The 17659-nt window shown below is 54.3% G+C and overlaps 2 protein-coding genes across 3 annotated transcripts; both read right to left on the bottom strand.

Annotated features, from left to right (window-relative positions):
* Positions 1 to 1825: 1825 nt before the first annotated feature.
* Positions 1826 to 4615, bottom strand: NEU3 (neuraminidase 3). 2 transcript variants are annotated; one of them, XM_082305161.1, is made up of 4 exons: positions 4588 to 4615; positions 3359 to 3414; positions 3016 to 3258; positions 1826 to 2901 (listed from the first exon to the last, which is right to left on the bottom strand). In XM_082305161.1, exons 2-4 carry the CDS (start codon positions 3383 to 3385, stop codon positions 1942 to 1944), a joined length of 1230 nt encoding a protein of 409 aa, XP_082161287.1. In that variant the 5' UTR covers positions 3386 to 3414; positions 4588 to 4615; the 3' UTR covers positions 1826 to 1941. The 2 variants fall into 2 exon arrangements, with proteins under 2 accessions (XP_082161287.1, XP_082161288.1); XM_082305162.1 differs by lacking the exon at positions 4588 to 4615 and adding an exon at positions 4556 to 4569.
* A 285-nt stretch (positions 4616 to 4900) lies between these two features.
* On the bottom strand, positions 4901 to 15151 carry SPCS2 (signal peptidase complex subunit 2). The gene is made up of 5 exons (XM_082304468.1): positions 15097 to 15151; positions 8143 to 8226; positions 7645 to 7804; positions 6540 to 6675; positions 4901 to 5409 (listed from the first exon to the last, which is right to left on the bottom strand). The coding sequence occupies exons 1-5, from the start codon at positions 15133 to 15135 to the stop codon at positions 5223 to 5225; spliced, it is 606 nt and encodes a 201-aa protein (XP_082160594.1). The 5' UTR covers positions 15136 to 15151; the 3' UTR covers positions 4901 to 5222.
* Between the last annotated feature and the right edge of the window lie 2508 nt (positions 15152 to 17659).

Raw genomic sequence — 17659 nt, 5'->3', positions numbered from 1 at the left:
CCCTTTTTTTGCAGAAAACCTCATCGGAGCGGGTGCTCAGGTGCCCCGTCTGCGGGGACAGCACCGCGGTGGCACCCCAGAATACCCCCACCCCCCCAAGTGCCCCCGGCCCCCCGGAGCCTCCCAGGGAAAACGGGCCAGAACCGGCTGAACTCCTGTCACGGAGGAGCACGATGGTGCAGAGCTTGTCCGTCACACAACATCCCATCGCTCAGCCGTGTCCCATGTCCCCATCACTCCACCATGCTGCACGTCCCCATCGCTCAGCCATGTCCCAATCACTCAATGTCCCACGTCCCCGTCACTCAGCCGTGTCCCATGTCCCAATCACTCAATGTCCCACGTCCCCATTGCTCAGCCGTGTCCCACATCCCCATCGCTCAGCCGTGTCCCATGTCCCCATCACTCAGCCATCCCACATCCCCATCATTACACGTTGCATGTCCCCATCACTCTGCTGGGTCCCATTTCCCCATCACTCTTTGTCACTTGTCCCCATCACTCACCCATGTCCCATGTCCCCATCACTCAGCCGTGGCCCACGTCCATTGCTCAGCCGTGTCCCACGTCCCCATCACTCCATGCCCCATGTCCCCATCACTCGATGTCCCACGTCCCCATCACTCAGCCATATCACACATCCCTGCATCATCCCTCCCCACATTCTTTCCCCCCGCCAGTCACCCCAAGAAGCCGGACAACCCCCCCCCCCCCCTTCACACGGGGCCCCTCCCTGTCCCCTGGGTCCCCTCCCTGTCCCCTGGGTCCCTTCCCTGTCCCCTGGGTCCCCTGGGTCCCCGCCGGCAGCCGCCAGAGCTGGCCAAGCCGTCGCCCGTCGCTAAACCCCATCCAGCAGCAACCCTCCGCCGCCAAACCCCACCTCCCCGCTGCCGAACCCCATAAATACAACCCCAGGTGACACCGGCGTCCCCACACCATGCCGGTCCCGCGCCTGGCCCTGCTCCTGGCCCTGCTCCTGGCCACCGGCCCCCGGCACCCCACCGCCGGCGATGCCGTCCCCGCCAGCGCCCGTCCTTGTGCCCAGCGCACCGGCCGCTGCCGCCGCGTCTGCTTCGCCCACGAGACCCAGTGGGGACATTTCGGTTGTCCTCGGCGCTACCGGTAAGACGGGGATGCCGGGACCACCCCCCCCCCCCCCAAAAACCCCAATAACCCCGTAACCTTGGGGGGGGGGGTGTCTCTCTTCCAGGTGCTGCGTGCCCAAAATGTAGCAGCGGGCTGGACCGGGAGGTGACGCTGCTCAGGGCCATCCCGTGTCCTTCCCCGGCAGGGTCATCTCCCTCGGGATTCTCCCAATATTGGCTGGATTTCACCCGTTTTGGGAGGATTTTATTTGGCAGCAGCACGGGGATGTGAGGTTGCTGTCACTGTCGGGATGCCGCAACCTGTGTCCCTATGGAGCAGAATAAAACGCTCCCCGAGATCTGAGTGCTCCTTCCCATGGGAATACAGGGCGAAACTCAGCCTGAACCAGGAAAGTGAAGACAACGGGATAAAAAAATGGTAAAAAAGGGGAATTCTCTCTCTCTGCCACATGGGGGGAGGCAGAAATCGCTGGCATTTTTAACTAAACCACCACTTTTGGCTATTTTTCCCCAGGAGACCGGCTTCTCTCGGTGGCACCCTCTGCTTTTTTGCAGGTGAAAAATGCTGATTTTTGGTGAAGCAGCGGCATCTTGGGTGCTGTGCCGGCATCCCCTGCCCCGGCCAAGCCGCAGCAGCTCCTCCACCCCTCCCAGGTTGGCAACATCATCTGTCTGACGGGTGATTAAAAAGCCAAGCTATAATTAAATAAAAGCTACGTGATGCTGAGCCTCCTGCGCATCCGAAATGTCCCCAGTGAGGTCCCAGCGTTGCCGTGCTCGCCGGCTCCGGCCGCCGTGGTCAGGAGTGATTCCCCCCCCCTAAAATGGGTCCATTTTAAAAAGCTTTGGGGTCCTGCTTGCTGCAGTCGGAGGTGTCCAGGGTGAAGACGCAGAAGACGATTTCCTCGCAGGCGCTGGTTGTGCCGCACTCAAACAAGCAGCTGAAAACACCGCCGGGGCAGACGGCCAGGTCGGAATAACCGGACGGCCCCGGGTGCAGCACCCATGGGTGCCGCCAACCCGCTCCATCCAGCGGCGAGGGGTTGAGATAGATGCCCAAATCGCGCCGGTGGTGCCGGTCGGTGGGGTGGGAGTAGAGTAACCAAGTGGGTGCGTCGCCGGTGCCGGTCGGCGCGGCGAAGCTCACCACGCTGCCCTGGCATCCCCGCGGCGGTTCGCCCAGCGCCTTGCACCGCGCCGAGCGCTCGAACTGCAGCCCGCGGTCGGCGCTGAATGTCACGGCCCGGCAACCCCACGGCGCTCGGGCGTTGCAGTAGAGCAAGGACTGCTGGGCACCGCTCCCACCGATTTCGGCTACCTGGCACTCGCCCGTCTGCCCGCCGTCGACCATGGCACCCTTATGCCAGCTGCGCCCGCCGTCGTCACTGTAGAAGACGAGGGCGTGCTGCCGGGTGCAGCAAGGCAGCGGCACAAGCCCGCACAAGCACCCGTGCACATAGTAGGCGTACGCCGGCACGACCAGGCGCCCCGAATCCAGCTGTACCCCGTGGCCCGGCCCCACGGCGAAGGTGGCCCAACGGGACAGGTCGGCACCGACGGCTTCGTCCGTCACGTCCCGCAGCGGGGTCCAGCCCCGGCCGCCGTCGGCGCTGGTGGCGTAGCAGAGGCGAGCGGCGCTGCAGCCCCTCCAGATCTGGCATCGCTCCGTCTTTCCCTGCTCGACGCAGATGCAGAAGAGGAAGACGGTGCCGCTCGTCGCATCGTAGAGGGGACAGGGGTTCATGGTGCGATGGCCGGGCAGCACCAATGCCGACAGCTCCTCCACCGGACCCCACTGCCGGCGAGGAGGAAAACGGGGCTCAGCTGTGGTCTCGCTGCACCCCGAAACCGCCTGGCATCACTCCCGGGGAGGTCGCAGCGTGTTCCTACAGCCCAGGCTGGTTTTTACCTCGACCGAGGAGCCGTGCTGGCGGCCCCGCCGCAGCACCAGGTACTTGGCGTCCTCGTCCCTGGCCGAGGAGCGCTTCTCGGCGAAGGCCAGGAAGGTGGTGGCGGGGGGGACGTAGAGCAGAGCCGGGATGCGGTAGGTGACCCCGCTCGCCTGCCGGAACAGCGTTTCCCGCAGGAAGACGCCCGGGGATCCCGGCGGCGTGGGTGGCAGGAGGGGGCTCTCCCTGCCGCCCTCCGGCCGCTGGCAGGGTGGGAAGGTCAGGCGGTAAAGGGTTAAATGGTTGCAAAAGGGGGGGTGGCCCTCGTGTCCCCCAGGATGGGGGACAGGGACAAGGACTCACCTTGAGGCAGGGGATGGCCTGGGACATGGTGGCCTCCCCGGGGGCCCCGCTGGGGCCTGAGCGGGGTGGAAGGGCGGGGGGTGAGAGCGCAGCCCCCGGCGGGGTCGCACCCCGCTGTCCTGCCCGGCCGCGGTGTCCCCGCGTCCCTCCGTCCTGCCGCACTGCCCATGACCCTGTGTGCCCCCCAGTGCCCCCCCCATCCCCTTTCGCACCCCCGCTGCCCCCAGCCCAGACTCCCCGTGCCCACGCCCGCCCCAGGCCCCGATGCCCCCCCATTCCCCACGCACCCCCAATCCCCCAGGCATCCTCTCCCGCCTGGATCCCCCCCGCCCCCCCACGGCCCTGCACCCCCGCAGCCCGAATCCCCTACACCCCTGCACGCGCCGACCCCCTGCCCCGTGCGTCCCCCTGCCCCCCTCATGTCCTGTCCCCCCCACCCCTGCACGCACCCACCCCCCCATCCACCCCCAATGGCCCGACCCCCCCCCGTGTGCACCCCCTTGCACCCCTATAGCCCGACCCCCTGCATGCACCGAGTCCCCCTTGCACCCCCCATGCCCGGACCCCCCATAAATCCCCCTGCACCCCCATAGCCCGAGTCCCCTACGCCCCTGCATGCACTGCCCCCCATGCCCCCCCATGCCCGGACCCCGGATAAATCCCCCCGCACCCTCCCTGCACCCCCAATGCCCGTAACCCCCCCGGGCACCCCCCCCGCACCGCCCCCCCCACCCCCCCTGCACCCCCTCTCCCACCCCCGCATGCTCCGACCCCCCCGTACCCCATCCCCTTCCCACCCCCCCGCACCTGATCCCCCCCGCACCCCGATCCCCCCCGCACCTGATCCCCCCCGTACCCCGATCCCCCCCGCACTCGATCCCCCGGTACCTGATCCCCCCCCCGTACCCCGTACCCGATCCCCCCCCGTACCCCGATCCCCCCCGCACCCGATCCCCCCCCGTACCCGGATCCCCCCCCATACCCCGATCCCCCCCGCACCCGATCCCCCCCGCACCCGATCCCCCCCCCGTACCCGGTCCCCCTGTACTCGATCCCCGATCCCCCCGTACCCGGTCCCCGATCCCCCCGTACCCGATCCCCCCCCGCACCCGATCCCCTCACCGTACCCGATCCCCCCCCATACCCCGATCCCCCCGCCCCCGGTACCCCCGTACGCGGTCCCCGATCCCCCCGTACCCGATCCCTCCCGGTCCCCGATCCCCCCGTACCGGATCCCCCCGCTTCCGCCGGCCGCCGCCGCCGCCCCGCCCCCGCCCGCCCCTTCCTGGGCCGGAGCGAAGCCGTTTAAAGGGACCCCCCCCCCCCCCGGAACGCCCCAAAAACGCTGCGGGAGGCGCCTGACGTCTGTTCTGCCCTTTTATTGGAAAAAAACCCCCAAATCTCGGTTTTCAAAAGATGCCGGTTTGGGGGGAGCGGGCAGGGCCCCCCGCCTCCCGCCCTCCCCGACGCAGAGCAGGTTTTATATAAAACCATCCCCTACCCCCCCCGGTTCGATAAATAGAAAAATAAAGAGCACTCGTTGGCGAGCGGAGAGGTGTTTTACAGCAGGGTTTTGTCCTGAATTCCTGGTGCGGGGTGCGGGGCGCAGCCCCCGGCGCCGAGGGACCCCGGGCACAAGCGGGGGCCGGGGGAAAGCCCCCCCGCCAAGGTCCGCCCCGGAGGGGGCAGGATTCAATCGTATCGTTCGATTAAAATTTAGGATCCAAGATTAAAAAAAACCATCCCGCTTCTTCCAAACGGAATAGGATTTCAGGACAAAAACAGAGGCCGTCGTTGACTTTCGTTGCGATTGTACTTTATTGGCGTTAATTTAGCGCGTTCCCGGAGGCAGGCGGCGGCAAAATCACTTTGTTTTCCTCTCCAGGGCCAGGCTGTCGTGCAGCCTGGACACCTCCGGCTCGTAGGCCTCCATCACCAGCGTCCCGTTGGCATCGAAGAACTTGGCGATGGATTTGGTGAACTCGGCTTCCCGCTGCTGCTGGGTTTTCCCGCTGATGAAGGTCAGCTTCAGGGTGTACTTGTCGTCAAACCTGCGGGAAGGGCAGGGAGAGTTCAGGGCAGGGCTTGTTAAGCCTGGCTTAGCTGAGAGCGCCAAGGAAAAGGCGACGAGCGACCCCCGGCTTTAGCGGGGAGCCCCCATATTGATATGAATATATTTAACATGGAGATTAATATATTTAATAATTGATTTTAAATATATTTAAGAATCAATATATATTTATAATATATATCAATATATATTTATAATATATAAACAATATATATTGATGATAATATATAATAATATATAATATATAATCAATATATATTTATATTTAATAATTTAATATTGATAGTAATAGATTTTGTTATTTAATATTGATATTAATATATTTAATAATTGATTTTATATAGATTTAATATATTATATATAAATATATTGATTATAACCAATATATATGAATGATAATATAATATATAATAATATAAAACAATAAAATATACAATCAATATATATTTATACATTTAATAATCAATTTAATATTGATAGTAATAGATCTTGTTATTTAATATTGATATTAATATATTTAATAATAGATTTTTATATATTTAATAATCAATATATTTATAATATATAATCAATATACTGATAATATATAATAATATAATCAATATATTTTTATATATATTTAATAATCAATTTAATATTGATAGTAATAGATTTTGTTATTTACTATCGATATTAATATATTTAATAATTGATTATATATATTTAATAATCAATATATTTATATAATATATAATCAATATCTATTGATGATAATATGATATATAATAATATATAATAAAATATATAATCACTATATATTTATATATAATAATCAATTTAATATTGATAGTAATAGATTTTATTTGTTATTTAATATTGATATTAATATATTTAATATTTAAATAACTGGGAAGTTATTTAATACTGAGTTGCCTGGGAAGCCGCAAAGATCACAGATCCTCGGCGGAAAGCTCACGGCGCCGGTGCCGAGGCCCCGATACTGCAGAGACCCCGATATTTATCCCAACAGGTACCCGAAACGCAGCTTTTCCGCCCCGCGGTAGCTACAGGCGGAGGCAGAACAGGCGGAGGGAAGCGGCGCCGGTACGGCACCGCCGCAGCAAACGGTACCGTTTGAGGCTGGAGGAGAGCTGCCAAACGTCGTCGGGGTCCATCCCCGCGGGGTCTTTTCTGTGAGCTACCAGGAAAATACTCTTTTCTTTGTACGAGGTATAGATGGTCAGGATCCCCATCATCACAAAATACGTGCAAAAAGCCCAAAGTTAAGGAAAGTAAGAAGTTGAAATTAGGCAGGGAAATCGCGTGGATCCCCTCAGACACCGTCGTTTAACCACGTTATCATTCCGAGCGGGATGCTTGGGTGACGCCTCGTTAGCACGAGAAATTAAATAAGAATTGGGACATTTTCTTAAACCTTTGTCGCTGCACCAGAGCAGTCATCGACGCCGGGCAGCGGCGGGGGAAGCCGCAACTCCCCAACGCGCTTTCCTGAACGGGATTTCTCCAGCCGCATTAAATGCTTCGCTCACGAAACCACGAAGTAAAGCGGCAATCACGATGAAACACTGTTTTCGATTACTTTGCTAAATTTTTGGAGCAACATCTATTGGGAGATAGCGGGGAAACGCGAGCCCAAACGAGCCGCAGAATTAATCTGCTCCTCTTCAGCGGAGGTGCTGGCAAGGATTACCTCCGTTCTGCTCTTCGCTCTCGGGACCTGATCCGTCACGTTAGGAAAAGAGGCTGTAGGTATCTTAATTAATGCCTTGCCTTTAATTCTACCTGTACCGGGCTCTAGGTAGAACTAAAAACCTAACGAAAACACAAACCAAACCCCCAACGCTTTCAAGGCCTGGCCTCCAGCTTGAGATGAAGAGGCCAGAGCGGAGGAGTCTCTGCGCGATCGGTGTCCGAGATCTGGGAAATGGCCTCGAGGCAGGCGGGAGCCTGAGCTGCGTGGTTGTCCGGGCTTCGGGGCCGCTGCGGGGGAAGGCCGGACCCCCAGATCCCCCCCGGTTTAGCTGCGTCACACCCAGCCGGGCAGGAATTTTACCATCACATGAAAACTATTGGATTATCAGCTGATCTCCACACCACGGGAAGTAAAATTCCCCACAAGGCTGAAAATAGGAATGGAGAAAAGGAGTTTTTTTGTGCTTCATGGGGAAAATAAAATCCTTTTGGTATAAACGACACAACATCTGTAAAGGATATGATACGACACAAAAGGCAAGAACAGGTTTGGATTCAGGAAAGGGGTGCAGGTAATCCCAAATCAAAGCTACGATCGCGAAGAGACAAGAGATTGTGCAGATGATGAGGCGGCCGTCGATCAAACGGAAATTTTCGACGTACTTGTACTTCTCCAGGAGAACCTGCGGGAGAAACACGCAGCCGAGTTTATTTGGGGCTTTTCGTACATTTTAGACTGCTTCTGGAAAGGATTTAGATAAAACCGCCTCGATTATATGGGTAAACTGAACAGAAACTTTATACAGAATTAATGTCTGCGTCAGACACCGTAATAATTCCTGATACTCCAAGCACAAACACTGCTTCAGCCACGGGAATCACACGGGATGCTACAGAACCAGCGCGGATACGGGCACTTCACGATCAAACCAAAACAGCTTACAGTTTTTAAACTAAATATAGAAACCTAAGAAAATAGAGTGTTTCCCAAGAGGGAGAAACCGGCAGTCGCAGAACGTACCTTTTTGGCAGAATCGTCCAAAGAATTTTTCACAGCTGAACCGTCCCATTTGTCAATTTTTACCGGCTTGTCGTCGATCTTCCACTGCAACGCAAACCACACGGAGTTCAGGGAATTGGGCAGGGGTTGGCCTTTCATTTTAATACGCTTGTTCCTGCCGTGAGCACAAAGATCGGAGGCAGGGCAGAAAACACCTACGTGTTTGGGAAAACCTGACCGGAGACGGGGGGAATCCGGGGGCTGTTCCACAGCGGGATCGCACCAGAAGTCCCCTCCGCACCGAGGGACCCGCTACCCTCGCAGATTTAAGCTTATGCATCTTGTCACGGGTACTGACGATATTTGGTGAAGCGACTTTTTATATCGGTTTTATTCTCATTTTGACGCTGTGTTTGCTGCGCCCGCCGCCATCCACAGAAAGCGTCAGTTATGAGTTAATTCTTGCCTTTGAAGGCGTTCACGCTTTTCAGCCAGGCTGTTAGAAACGGAGCCTTTGGGGGCTGATGAGAGGAGGAAAATATCAAGGTGCCCTTAACAGTCTGGGTACGAGGGGACGAATATAAAGGCACGAACAAGAAATGGGGTTTCGGTCAGACCATCCTCCAGAACGACACCAAAAGACTCTCTCGCTCCTGTATATTCAGATTTCCCTCATAATCCGTTCCTTCATCAATAACGGACCTCAGGTACAAGGGCTCAGCTTTTCAAAAGCGTTAATTTTCCTCTGAATGATGTTATTTTTTGGTGACGCTATTCCTTTCCGCCAGTCGGACACATGAGTTTGAGCCCTGTGTATTTTAAGCCATCAACGATTTCAAACAGTTGAGCGACTTGAGCTCAAACTTTAGCTGCCATTAGAAGCAATTCTCAACCTCGCTCGTGTTATGTCCCGCTCCTGAAGCTCACGCGTTGGATTTATTAACTACCCGTCAGAAGAGCTCATTTCCCTTCCCTAGCAGGAATGAAACCGTTTTAAAATAAGATGTAAAACCTGACCTACTTCCCCTGCCATCGCACAGGGAGAAGCCCGATTCTCCTTCAGGCGCTGCAGGTACGAGTTATTAGGTGCCCGGTTAACGTCACCGTGCCGTAGCTGGTTTATGAGGGACAAAAGAAACAGCCAGAAGCGTCTAAACGCCACGGATAACTGGGAAAGAGCTCTCACACCACTGTAAGTTACCAAATATTTTAGGTGGCTACTTTTTTGTAGCCACCAGTTTTTGCTAAGGTTAATTAGCGCACACGACAATTGAAGGCCAAACCCTTTGCCATGAAAGAATACAGAAGAATTCTTTCAACTATTTATTTTTCCTTATGAAAACATCTACAACAGTTTCATTTCTTGCCCTTTGGGATTCCCAAAGATTAAAGTATCAAGAGCTAGACTAGCTAAAATCATCTTTTTTTTCCTAATTAGTGAATTGAAGTCAGAAGTCTCGAAGCAATAACACCAACACCCAATCCCTCTTTCCTTATCCCACAGATAAATCAAAAAAGCTTTGGCGAAACCCATTCGGACTTGGCCTCACCGCTCCAGTTCTGGCGAGGGAGAGGAAGGAAAGCCAACAAGCCCGTCGATGTGGAAATGTACTCTGCCTAGCAAAACCCTAAACCAGAGTACTTTCCTGAAAGAGCACCAGCTACTTCTGCTGCAGAATTATTCTCGTAGGGTGCAGAAAAGTCCTGTCATTTTAAAGACAAAAATATTGACTAGTAAGACACGTGCAAGACGCAGCACACAGCTGGACTCGCTACTGGATCCACCAGTCACCGAACGCTGAACCCGATGGGACTGTGGGGAGATACGCTGTCCTTTACGGCACTCGTACAGCTCGCGTGAGGCCTCACCCAGGAGGGACGGCATCATTCAGCCTCCAGAGTTTATTTTTGTTATTGATAAAACTCCCTGAAAAGGTTCGGTCTTTACAGCTGGTCAACCCTTCCCCCTGCTGCTTTTTACAAATAATAAAGAACAAAGCAAATGAGAAGGGTTTAACACCACAAGGAACCTCAGCAGGCCACTGGAAGCCTTCCTTCAGGCCAGATCTGCCTTTAAGTACAGTTGTGATTTTTTTTTTTTCCCCCCAAAGGCCATTAAAGGAATTATTTTGAAGTAAAAAATATATCTGAGCATATATTCTGAATAACAGTTTTCCACATTTCTAGGGCTAAACCAAGACAATCCTTCGGATAAAATATGACAGCGTTCTCCAGCTTGTTCCTAAGCGAGGGCAAGAATCCCGAGATACTTGAGCAGGTATCACTCAAGCGATATTTTTGCGATATGTTTTACGATTAAATATTTAATACCGGAATCTTTGCTTTTGGCAACAGCATGGCTTACCTGGTATTAAAGCACAATGCATCTATCCCATCATCAACGCTCAAGTTTTTAATCAATCTTATTATGTCTGGTTTTTCTTCCTAAAGCCCGTGAGGATGGAATCAAGGCTTATGCTAAAATTTCTTCTCTTCTCCTCCCAAATAAAACCAACAGCTCTCTAGATATACTTGAAGACAGAATAGCTGGAAAACACCAATGATAAAAGCTCAGGAATCAAGAAATAAATTCAAATAAAGCCCAAGGCTATTTTTTCAAATCTCAAGATTTTAAAGCTATTTTATAGGCACCCTGGAGGCCCAGGACTGCTAACGCTTCCTTTGCAGAAGGGATTTGCACAGAGCAGAATATCTGTATGTAAAACGAGTCGAGGCACTGCCATAATAACATATATCCAGGAAGCTCGTGACAGAGGGAGAACTGGATTTGCTCTCTGTCCCGAACCACCTGACACTGGAACTGCCAGATAACATCAGTGATATTTAACCCATACCGATCTCTGACAGAGAACCAGCACTTTGAGGGGCAGATGTAAAGCCCACATGACACGGTTTTTTGAAATAAAGCTGTTACTGGTGGGGGGGTGGGGGAAATCTAATCTTAGATTGTCTAAAGCAACGAGCTGAACCAGCAGTTCTTGTTCAGGCTTCGCTGCGACTGAGGCTGTTCTGCTTCAAGACAGTAACAGCTTGATAATGCCAGCGTGGTTCATGTCAGAAGGGACCTGGTAACGGGGACGCATCTGCGGTTTGGGACTCCAGCCAGGGAGAAGCTTTGGCCCTCCCTTTACCTTGGTCTTGGTGTTCCCACGAGGTTACTTCTCCTAACACGGTACAGCACCGCAGTGCTGCTGCTGCTTCTCTTAATTCTTCCAGGCTGATCTGCGGGACCAAAGACCTAGGGAGAGGCTGGGACGCTGCGCCGGCACCCGGAGTGCCAGTGCTGTGAAAGAGGAGCAGAAGGAGGTGCTCAAAGGAAACCATCAACATCCACGCTACCCCCGTGTCCAGATGTGCACAGAAACGTATGCACATCTGTACACTGACGTCTATGCACCAGCGCAACCCTGGGCAAAACCTTCGACTGATGGCCATCCCCACGTTCAGCTTGGAAGAGAGCCAGAGATTTGGCTCCTGCCACCAAGTGCTCACCCTCAAACAGGGGGGAAGGCTCTGCCTCTGGGGTCTGCAGAACAGCCCTGCCTGGGCTGCACAGGTTGGGGAGGGAAGGTGAAGCTGCACCGATGTCCTGCGGAGCCTGGCAGATGCAGGCACGTCTGCTCCTCCAGCCAGTGGATGGTATTTTTCAACCAGCTGCTCATTTTGAGCACTTCGGGTGCGAGCTCCAAAGGCTTCAAAAGTAAAGCTCAGGTTTGGTTCCAGACTGACAGAGCAAAAGATAAACCCAATCAGTTCAAAACAATTTTTAGTTTGGGTGTGATTTGGCTTCTTTGTTTTAAAAACCAAGTGGAAGGTTAACAAACTTGTCCTGAACACATCCCAGCTGTGAACGGGAAGCAAATACAGTGTCCTACAGCCAGGCGCAGCTAGGACGTGGATCTGGTACCTGAAAGCGTACCCGTGTAAGAACAAGGCTTCAGAGCAAAGGCTGAAACATAGCCAGCGGTTACCTTGCTTAAAAACCAAGAATAAAATCAGAAATGCAATTTCAGAAAGCTGCACCACCAGTCTGACACCAGAAGCACACAAAGGCCCCAGCTGTTCACACCCAAGTCAAGATGCTGCCTGCAGCCGGATGGCAGCACAGCAGCGGGGGACCACGCTGCTGTTAGCTCCAAAAAAACCAAATGGGACAGCAAAACAAGTGCTTGCTTTCACAGCAGACACCGCAGGATCCGAGCGCTCGCGAGGCTCGTTTGTCAAGCTATCACCTACCTTCGTTTAAATCCCTTCACAAAACTCCCTCATAAGCAGGAGGCACGGAAAAATCCTACAGGAGAAATTTCAAGATGTTCACTTCTCAGAAGAAAGACACGGCACAAACTTAACTTTTTTCCCCCCCGCCTTATTCCTTCTGCCGCTACCATCAGCCTCATTTATATCACATCCAATTTTAGCCTGCAACATCTTTTGGGTAGCTCGCTTGTCTCTTCAAATATTGCTCTGAAGTTTATGGCGCACTTTGGGTATTACAAACATAAATAATGAAGTCATCCAGTAAAAAAGATTTGTTGCTACGGCCAGAGGAGCACCAGTGTAGACTATATAAACTCTTCAAGGGGAATAATGTTTCTGCATCTAATCTGTGTTTTCTATTACAAGGATGAAAAGAAAGTAACCTCCCCTTCCTAAACGCTAAAATCAGAAACTCTTCAAACCGGGACACGCCAAGGGAGGCTGGAAGAGCCTCAGCAGGCGATGCACATCAACTCCCTCAAGGCACGCAGCCGACGCCGCAGCTGACAGCCTTTTCCTGTACGCAGGGCTGCAGCTGACAGAGCAGCGAGTCCCAGACCACAGGTCCCCACCCCCCAACGTAAATTCTAAAATAACGGTGACATTGCACACCACGAGCCTGGCAGAAGCAGGATTTGCAAGTGGCAGAGGCCAGGGACACCTCGCTGCACATCAGTTCCCTCCTCTTCCTCTTGAAGGAAGAGTTGTAGCCAGCTCCAGGGAGTCAGCATGGCCATTCTCAGCTCCGACTAGCTCCACCTCTGCCTTGGAGGAAGGAATTCTGGACCCCACTCTCCCCAAAATACCAGTGCTGCCCGACTGTACTCCGAGTCAACGTCCCCTGGTACCAGAGAGCTCCTTCTGGGGCCCAGCAGCGGAAGGCAATCGCGGCGGTTGGTATTCAGGAAGCGGTTTTAGTCCTGAAGCTTGCAAAACCTTAGAAGGTTTTGCTCTAGTAGGGCCAGAGTGTGGTTAATAACTTCATTTTGTGCTAAATGGGTGAAATCTCTAGGTGTTTGAGAAGACTGCAGCCGCTGCTGCACGCCATTTTGAAGCCAGTGAGTGTGCAGTCTTAGGTGGTCCTGGTTAAGTGGGGGGAGGTCAGCAGGAGCTACCTGATTTTCACAAACACTGAAAGAACATGAGAAGGACAAAAAAAATGGGATAGTTAACAGGCAAATCTCCCTAAAATCACCCTGATCTAGCTTACTAGCAAAGTACGAAAAGATACGCTAAACGCGCAACCTCTCCTAAGACTTTAAAGCCTCGGTGATAACCCATTATTTTCCTGTTTGAGAAATATTTGAGCAAATTATGGACCTAAGACCACAATTCTCCAGATGACACCTCAGCAATACATACACCGGTTCGCAAAAATGACCAGATTGCATTTAAGTCATCCAGGGGAAGGAAATAAGAGTACGCAGATCAGGACGGGGGAGGTAGACAAAAGGAGATACAACATTATCAAGTGTGTGTACCTACTTCAGGTAGAAGCCGGGCTAAAACTACTCAATGGTGTCTCACTAAAGGATTCAGCTCCCACACTAACAATGTATTTCCCTTACCAACAACTCCTTTTCCTTCTGAAATAACTGCACCTCGGCATCCACAGAACGCGGCAGGAGGAATGGGAACGCCTCCAGAGCATGATACTTTGCAGAATTCTTGAAGTTTAACCACAAAGCGCCGTCATTTCAAAACCGAAAGCTGAGCGCATTTGCAGAAGATATGCAGAAATATTTCATTAGCACGCCTTCCCCTGAAAACATTCACTCAACAACTTAATCTAGTGTTCTAAAGAAAAACCAACGAATTCTTAGGGATGGCGCGGGTGACGTCATCTCAAACAGATGCAAGAAAACTACGCTCTTTAGGGATTATGAATATACATATATCAACGAAAATCAAAGTGTTTTCAATTGCTGTCATCTGTATTTGGAAGTTCAATGAAAGATGCCAAATACATCACGCTGAAGATGCACCCAGAGATACGGCCACAACTGTTTCCATCTCCTCGCGAAAAAAAAAAACGCCTCCAGGTCTTTAGTTTCCGCTACCAGACTGCCAAATACCGCAAAGAGCTCTGACACAAATACCTGACCGCTTAAAACCCAGCCGAGATCAAAGCCACTCTACAAACAAGTTCCTTTAAAGTACTGAGACAAGACTGGGCTTATCAGCAGACTTTTACGGCACGCTCTGCTCCGCCTGACATCTCTGCCATCTTCCAGCGTTACTTTCCTGGCACAACACCCACCGGGAGGAGCGCAGCTGTACCGTTAGCCGGGATTTTGTCAGGATGGCTGGGCTAAAACCAGGGGAAAATAAATAAGTAAATAATTTAAAAAAAGAAGCTGTCTCTCAGGCGGCTGCTGCTGCTTTCGCAGCCGGCCGTGCTCGCCCGGTGCCCTGGCACGGCCGGCCCGTGGGACGTCTCCTCCCTCCCCGCTCCCCTCCAGGGCCTCTTCTACCATTTACCGCCCGGCTCCGACAAGGAGCGGGTGGCCATGACCGGGGGCCCGAGGCTGAGGCGGGGGATGCCCCTCAGCAAAGGCGGGGGGGGAGGGCACTGAGGGCCGAGATGGGGGCGGCTGCGGCTCGGCCCAGCGCCGGGCCGGCTCTCGGGACACCGCTGAGGCGGGAGGCGGCGGCACCACCGGGAAGGGGAGCCCCGGGGCCCGGGCAGCACGGTACCTTGTCGAGCAGCCCGTTCCTGCCGCCTTTGGCCGCCATCTTCTCGCCGCCCTCCGCCCCCGCCCTCGCCGCACCACCTGTTCGATCCTGATTGGCCCCGCGCGGGGGCCGACGGGAGCGGGCGGGCGGAAAAGCCTCCGCCCCTCCGCCGCGTTGCACGCTGGGAAGTGTAGTCCGTCCCGCCCGCGTTCCCCGTTGCTATGGCGGCGGGGAGGCGCGGAGGGGAGGCGGAGGCGGTCGCCGTCGCGGTGCGGGGCCCGCTCCGGGAGCGGGGACGGGAGAGTGGCTGGGGCGGCTCCCGGCCCGCGGGGTGAGGGACGGGCAGCGCCGCCCGGCCGGGCTGTGGGGCCCGGGGAGGGTGAGGGGGAGACGGGTGCGGGGCCCCTCTGGGCCGTGGAGGACCGTCGACTCTATGGTCGTCGGTGATGGGGTGTGGGGGGGTCTGTGGTGTCGTGGGTGGGTGTGCGGGGGTGTATGTGTGTGCGAGGGGGTGTGGGAGGGTGTCCACGGGTGTCTGCGTGGGGTGTATGCGAGGGGTGAGCGTCCGTGGGGTGTGGGAGGGCGTGGGGTGGGTGGGGGGGGGGTGTGGGAGGGTGTTCGTGTGGGGGTGCGTGGGTGCGGGTGTCTGCTAGTGTGGGGAGCGTGTGTGTCGGTGTACGTGGGGTGCGTGAGGGGGTGCGTGGGTGTTCGCGTGGGGTGCGCGCGGGTGCCGGTGTGTTGGGGTGTTAAGGACGCGGGCTGTGCGCGTGCTGGGGTGTAGCGAGGAGTGTGGGGGGGTGTTTATGTGTTGGGTGTGCACAGGGTGTATATGTGCGTGTGAACGGGGTGTGTGAGGGTGTTCGTGGGTGTTTTTGGGGGGGGTGTGGCAGTGTGTCGGCTGTTGGGGTGACGGTGTGGGTGTGCGTGTAGGGGTGCATGTCAGGAGGGTGTGTGTCAAGTGTTTGTGGGTGTTATATGATGGGATGAGCGGGGGTGCGTGGGGGAGCGGGGTGCGTGAGGGTGTTCGTGGGTAGCTGGGGTGTATGGGTGCCTGTTGGGGGGGTGTAGTTACAGGAGTATGTGTTGGATGTGTGGGTGTGTGGGCTCATGCGGGGGGGTGTATCCAGTACCTGTGGGGCTGTGTGCGAGTGCTGTGTGTAGAGGCGTTCGTGTGAGGGTGTATGTGTCGGTGTAGGGGAACAGGTGTGTGGGGGGTGTCAGGAATGAGGGTGGTGCGTGTTCACGATGGGGTGTGCGTGTGAGTGGGGTGGGTATGTGCAGGGAGCGTGTGTGTAGGGGTTGTACGGACAGGTGTAGATGTTGGGCTCTGCGTGTTGGGCTCTGCGTGTGTACCAGCACGTGCAGGTGTGTAACCTGACCGGTGTCCTGCGGTACCCCGTCCTGCTGCCATCTCGGTGTACCGGCAGTGCCAGCATCCACCTCGCGCTGAGCGTCACTGCGTGGTGGTGAAGCAGCATCTCACCCGGCCGGTGCCGGTGCCAACACACAGTTGCCCTCCCGCTTCTATCGGTGCATGAACACACAGCGTGCGCCTGTTGCAGGGGAGAGCTACCCCAAATACTGGCACTGTAGTCCAACTGTGCCATAGTATGCCAGAACTGTGTCCGAGTGTGGAGAGACCATCAGATGGCACTGGGAGACCGTCTCCTGCTACAGGCGCACGGGAGGAGAGCGATGCAGTGCCTTTGAAGTTTATTTCCGAGGTTTGGGGAGCGGTGACCAGTGTGGTTCTTCTCCCGGAGCCTCCACAAGTGAGGAGGGAAAGGAGACGGGGGAAGGAGGAATAAGGGGTAAAGCAGAAATCCCCTGCGTCGCCGTCACACAGTCCGACTCACACACCCCCCCGTGTCTGTGTTTTGCTGTCTCGAGCTGGAAAATAACGCGCGTACTCCTGGCACCTCGTTTACTTCTCTGTTTCAGGTGATGCTCCTCATGTGTCCTTGACAGCGTTCCTCTGCCTACACGCTGACGCTTCGTTTGTGGCTGCCCTTGGGAAGAGCTGTTTAAAGCAAAATAACGTTAGAGCCAATGAAAATTTTAACCCATTTATTTGTTTCCCACTCTCCCCAGGAACGTTGCAGTCAAGATGGCTACAACAGGACTGTATAAAATGGGTGATGGAAGCAACTATGCAACTAACTGCTTCCCTGCCAGGAACATTTTACGTGCAAGTAAAGAAGGTGACACTGCTTTGAGTGTTGCTGGCGAAGTCTCCCTGCAGAATAACGTCGTGTCCGTAGGGGCAGGTCCAGCATCCACCCTGTTGTTGGGCCAGATAGAGGGTACATTCAGCGGTGGTTTCCTGTATCAGCATCACAGCTGATAACAGTTGATAACAGAACTTAAAACAGTGCCCAGAAGGTCTTAAAATCGTTTAAAACTTCATTGAAATGAAGAAGGCTGGATGTCTAGGGCACCCATTAAACGAGGGCTCCAGCGGGCGTCTCTGCATGACGGCGGGAGGGAAGCGTCAGGCAGGCACGTGGATAGCACAGTGTGGTTCTCCAGCAGCTGTTTGGAGCTAGAGCTTCTCCTTTTGCTCTGGGCTTTCAGAGTCACATCT

This window comes from Platalea leucorodia, assembly GCF_965183815.1.
Source record: "Platalea leucorodia genome assembly, chromosome: 2".
Lineage (NCBI taxonomy): Eukaryota > Metazoa > Chordata > Aves > Pelecaniformes > Threskiornithidae > Platalea > Platalea leucorodia.
The sequence above is the reverse complement of the archived record's forward strand: the minus strand, read 5'-3'. Positions and strand labels throughout refer to the sequence as shown.

Excerpts from the sequence above, each read along its gene's own strand:
- NEU3 (XM_082305161.1), bottom strand. The coding sequence starts at position 3,385 with ATGTCCCAGGCCATCCCCTGCCTCAAG. Across the intron at positions 3,259-3,358 it reads AGGCCATCCCCTGCCTCAAG|CGGCCGGAGGGCGGCAGGGA; the intron begins GTGAGTCCTTGT and ends CCACCCTGCCAG. Across the intron at positions 2,902-3,015 it reads AGCACGGCTCCTCGGTCGAG|TGGGGTCCGGTGGAGGAGCT; the intron begins GTAAAAACCAGC and ends CCTCGCCGGCAG.
- SPCS2 (XM_082304468.1), bottom strand. The coding sequence starts at position 15,135 with ATGGCGGCCAAAGGCGGCAGGAACGGGCTGCTCGACAAG. Across the intron at positions 7,805-8,142 it reads TGGACGATTCTGCCAAAAAG|GTTCTCCTGGAGAAGTACAA; the intron begins GTACGTTCTGCG and ends TTTCTCCCGCAG. Across the intron at positions 5,410-6,539 it reads CTCTCCTCCAGCCTCAAACG|GTTTGACGACAAGTACACCC; the intron begins GTACCGTTTGCT and ends CCCTTCCCGCAG.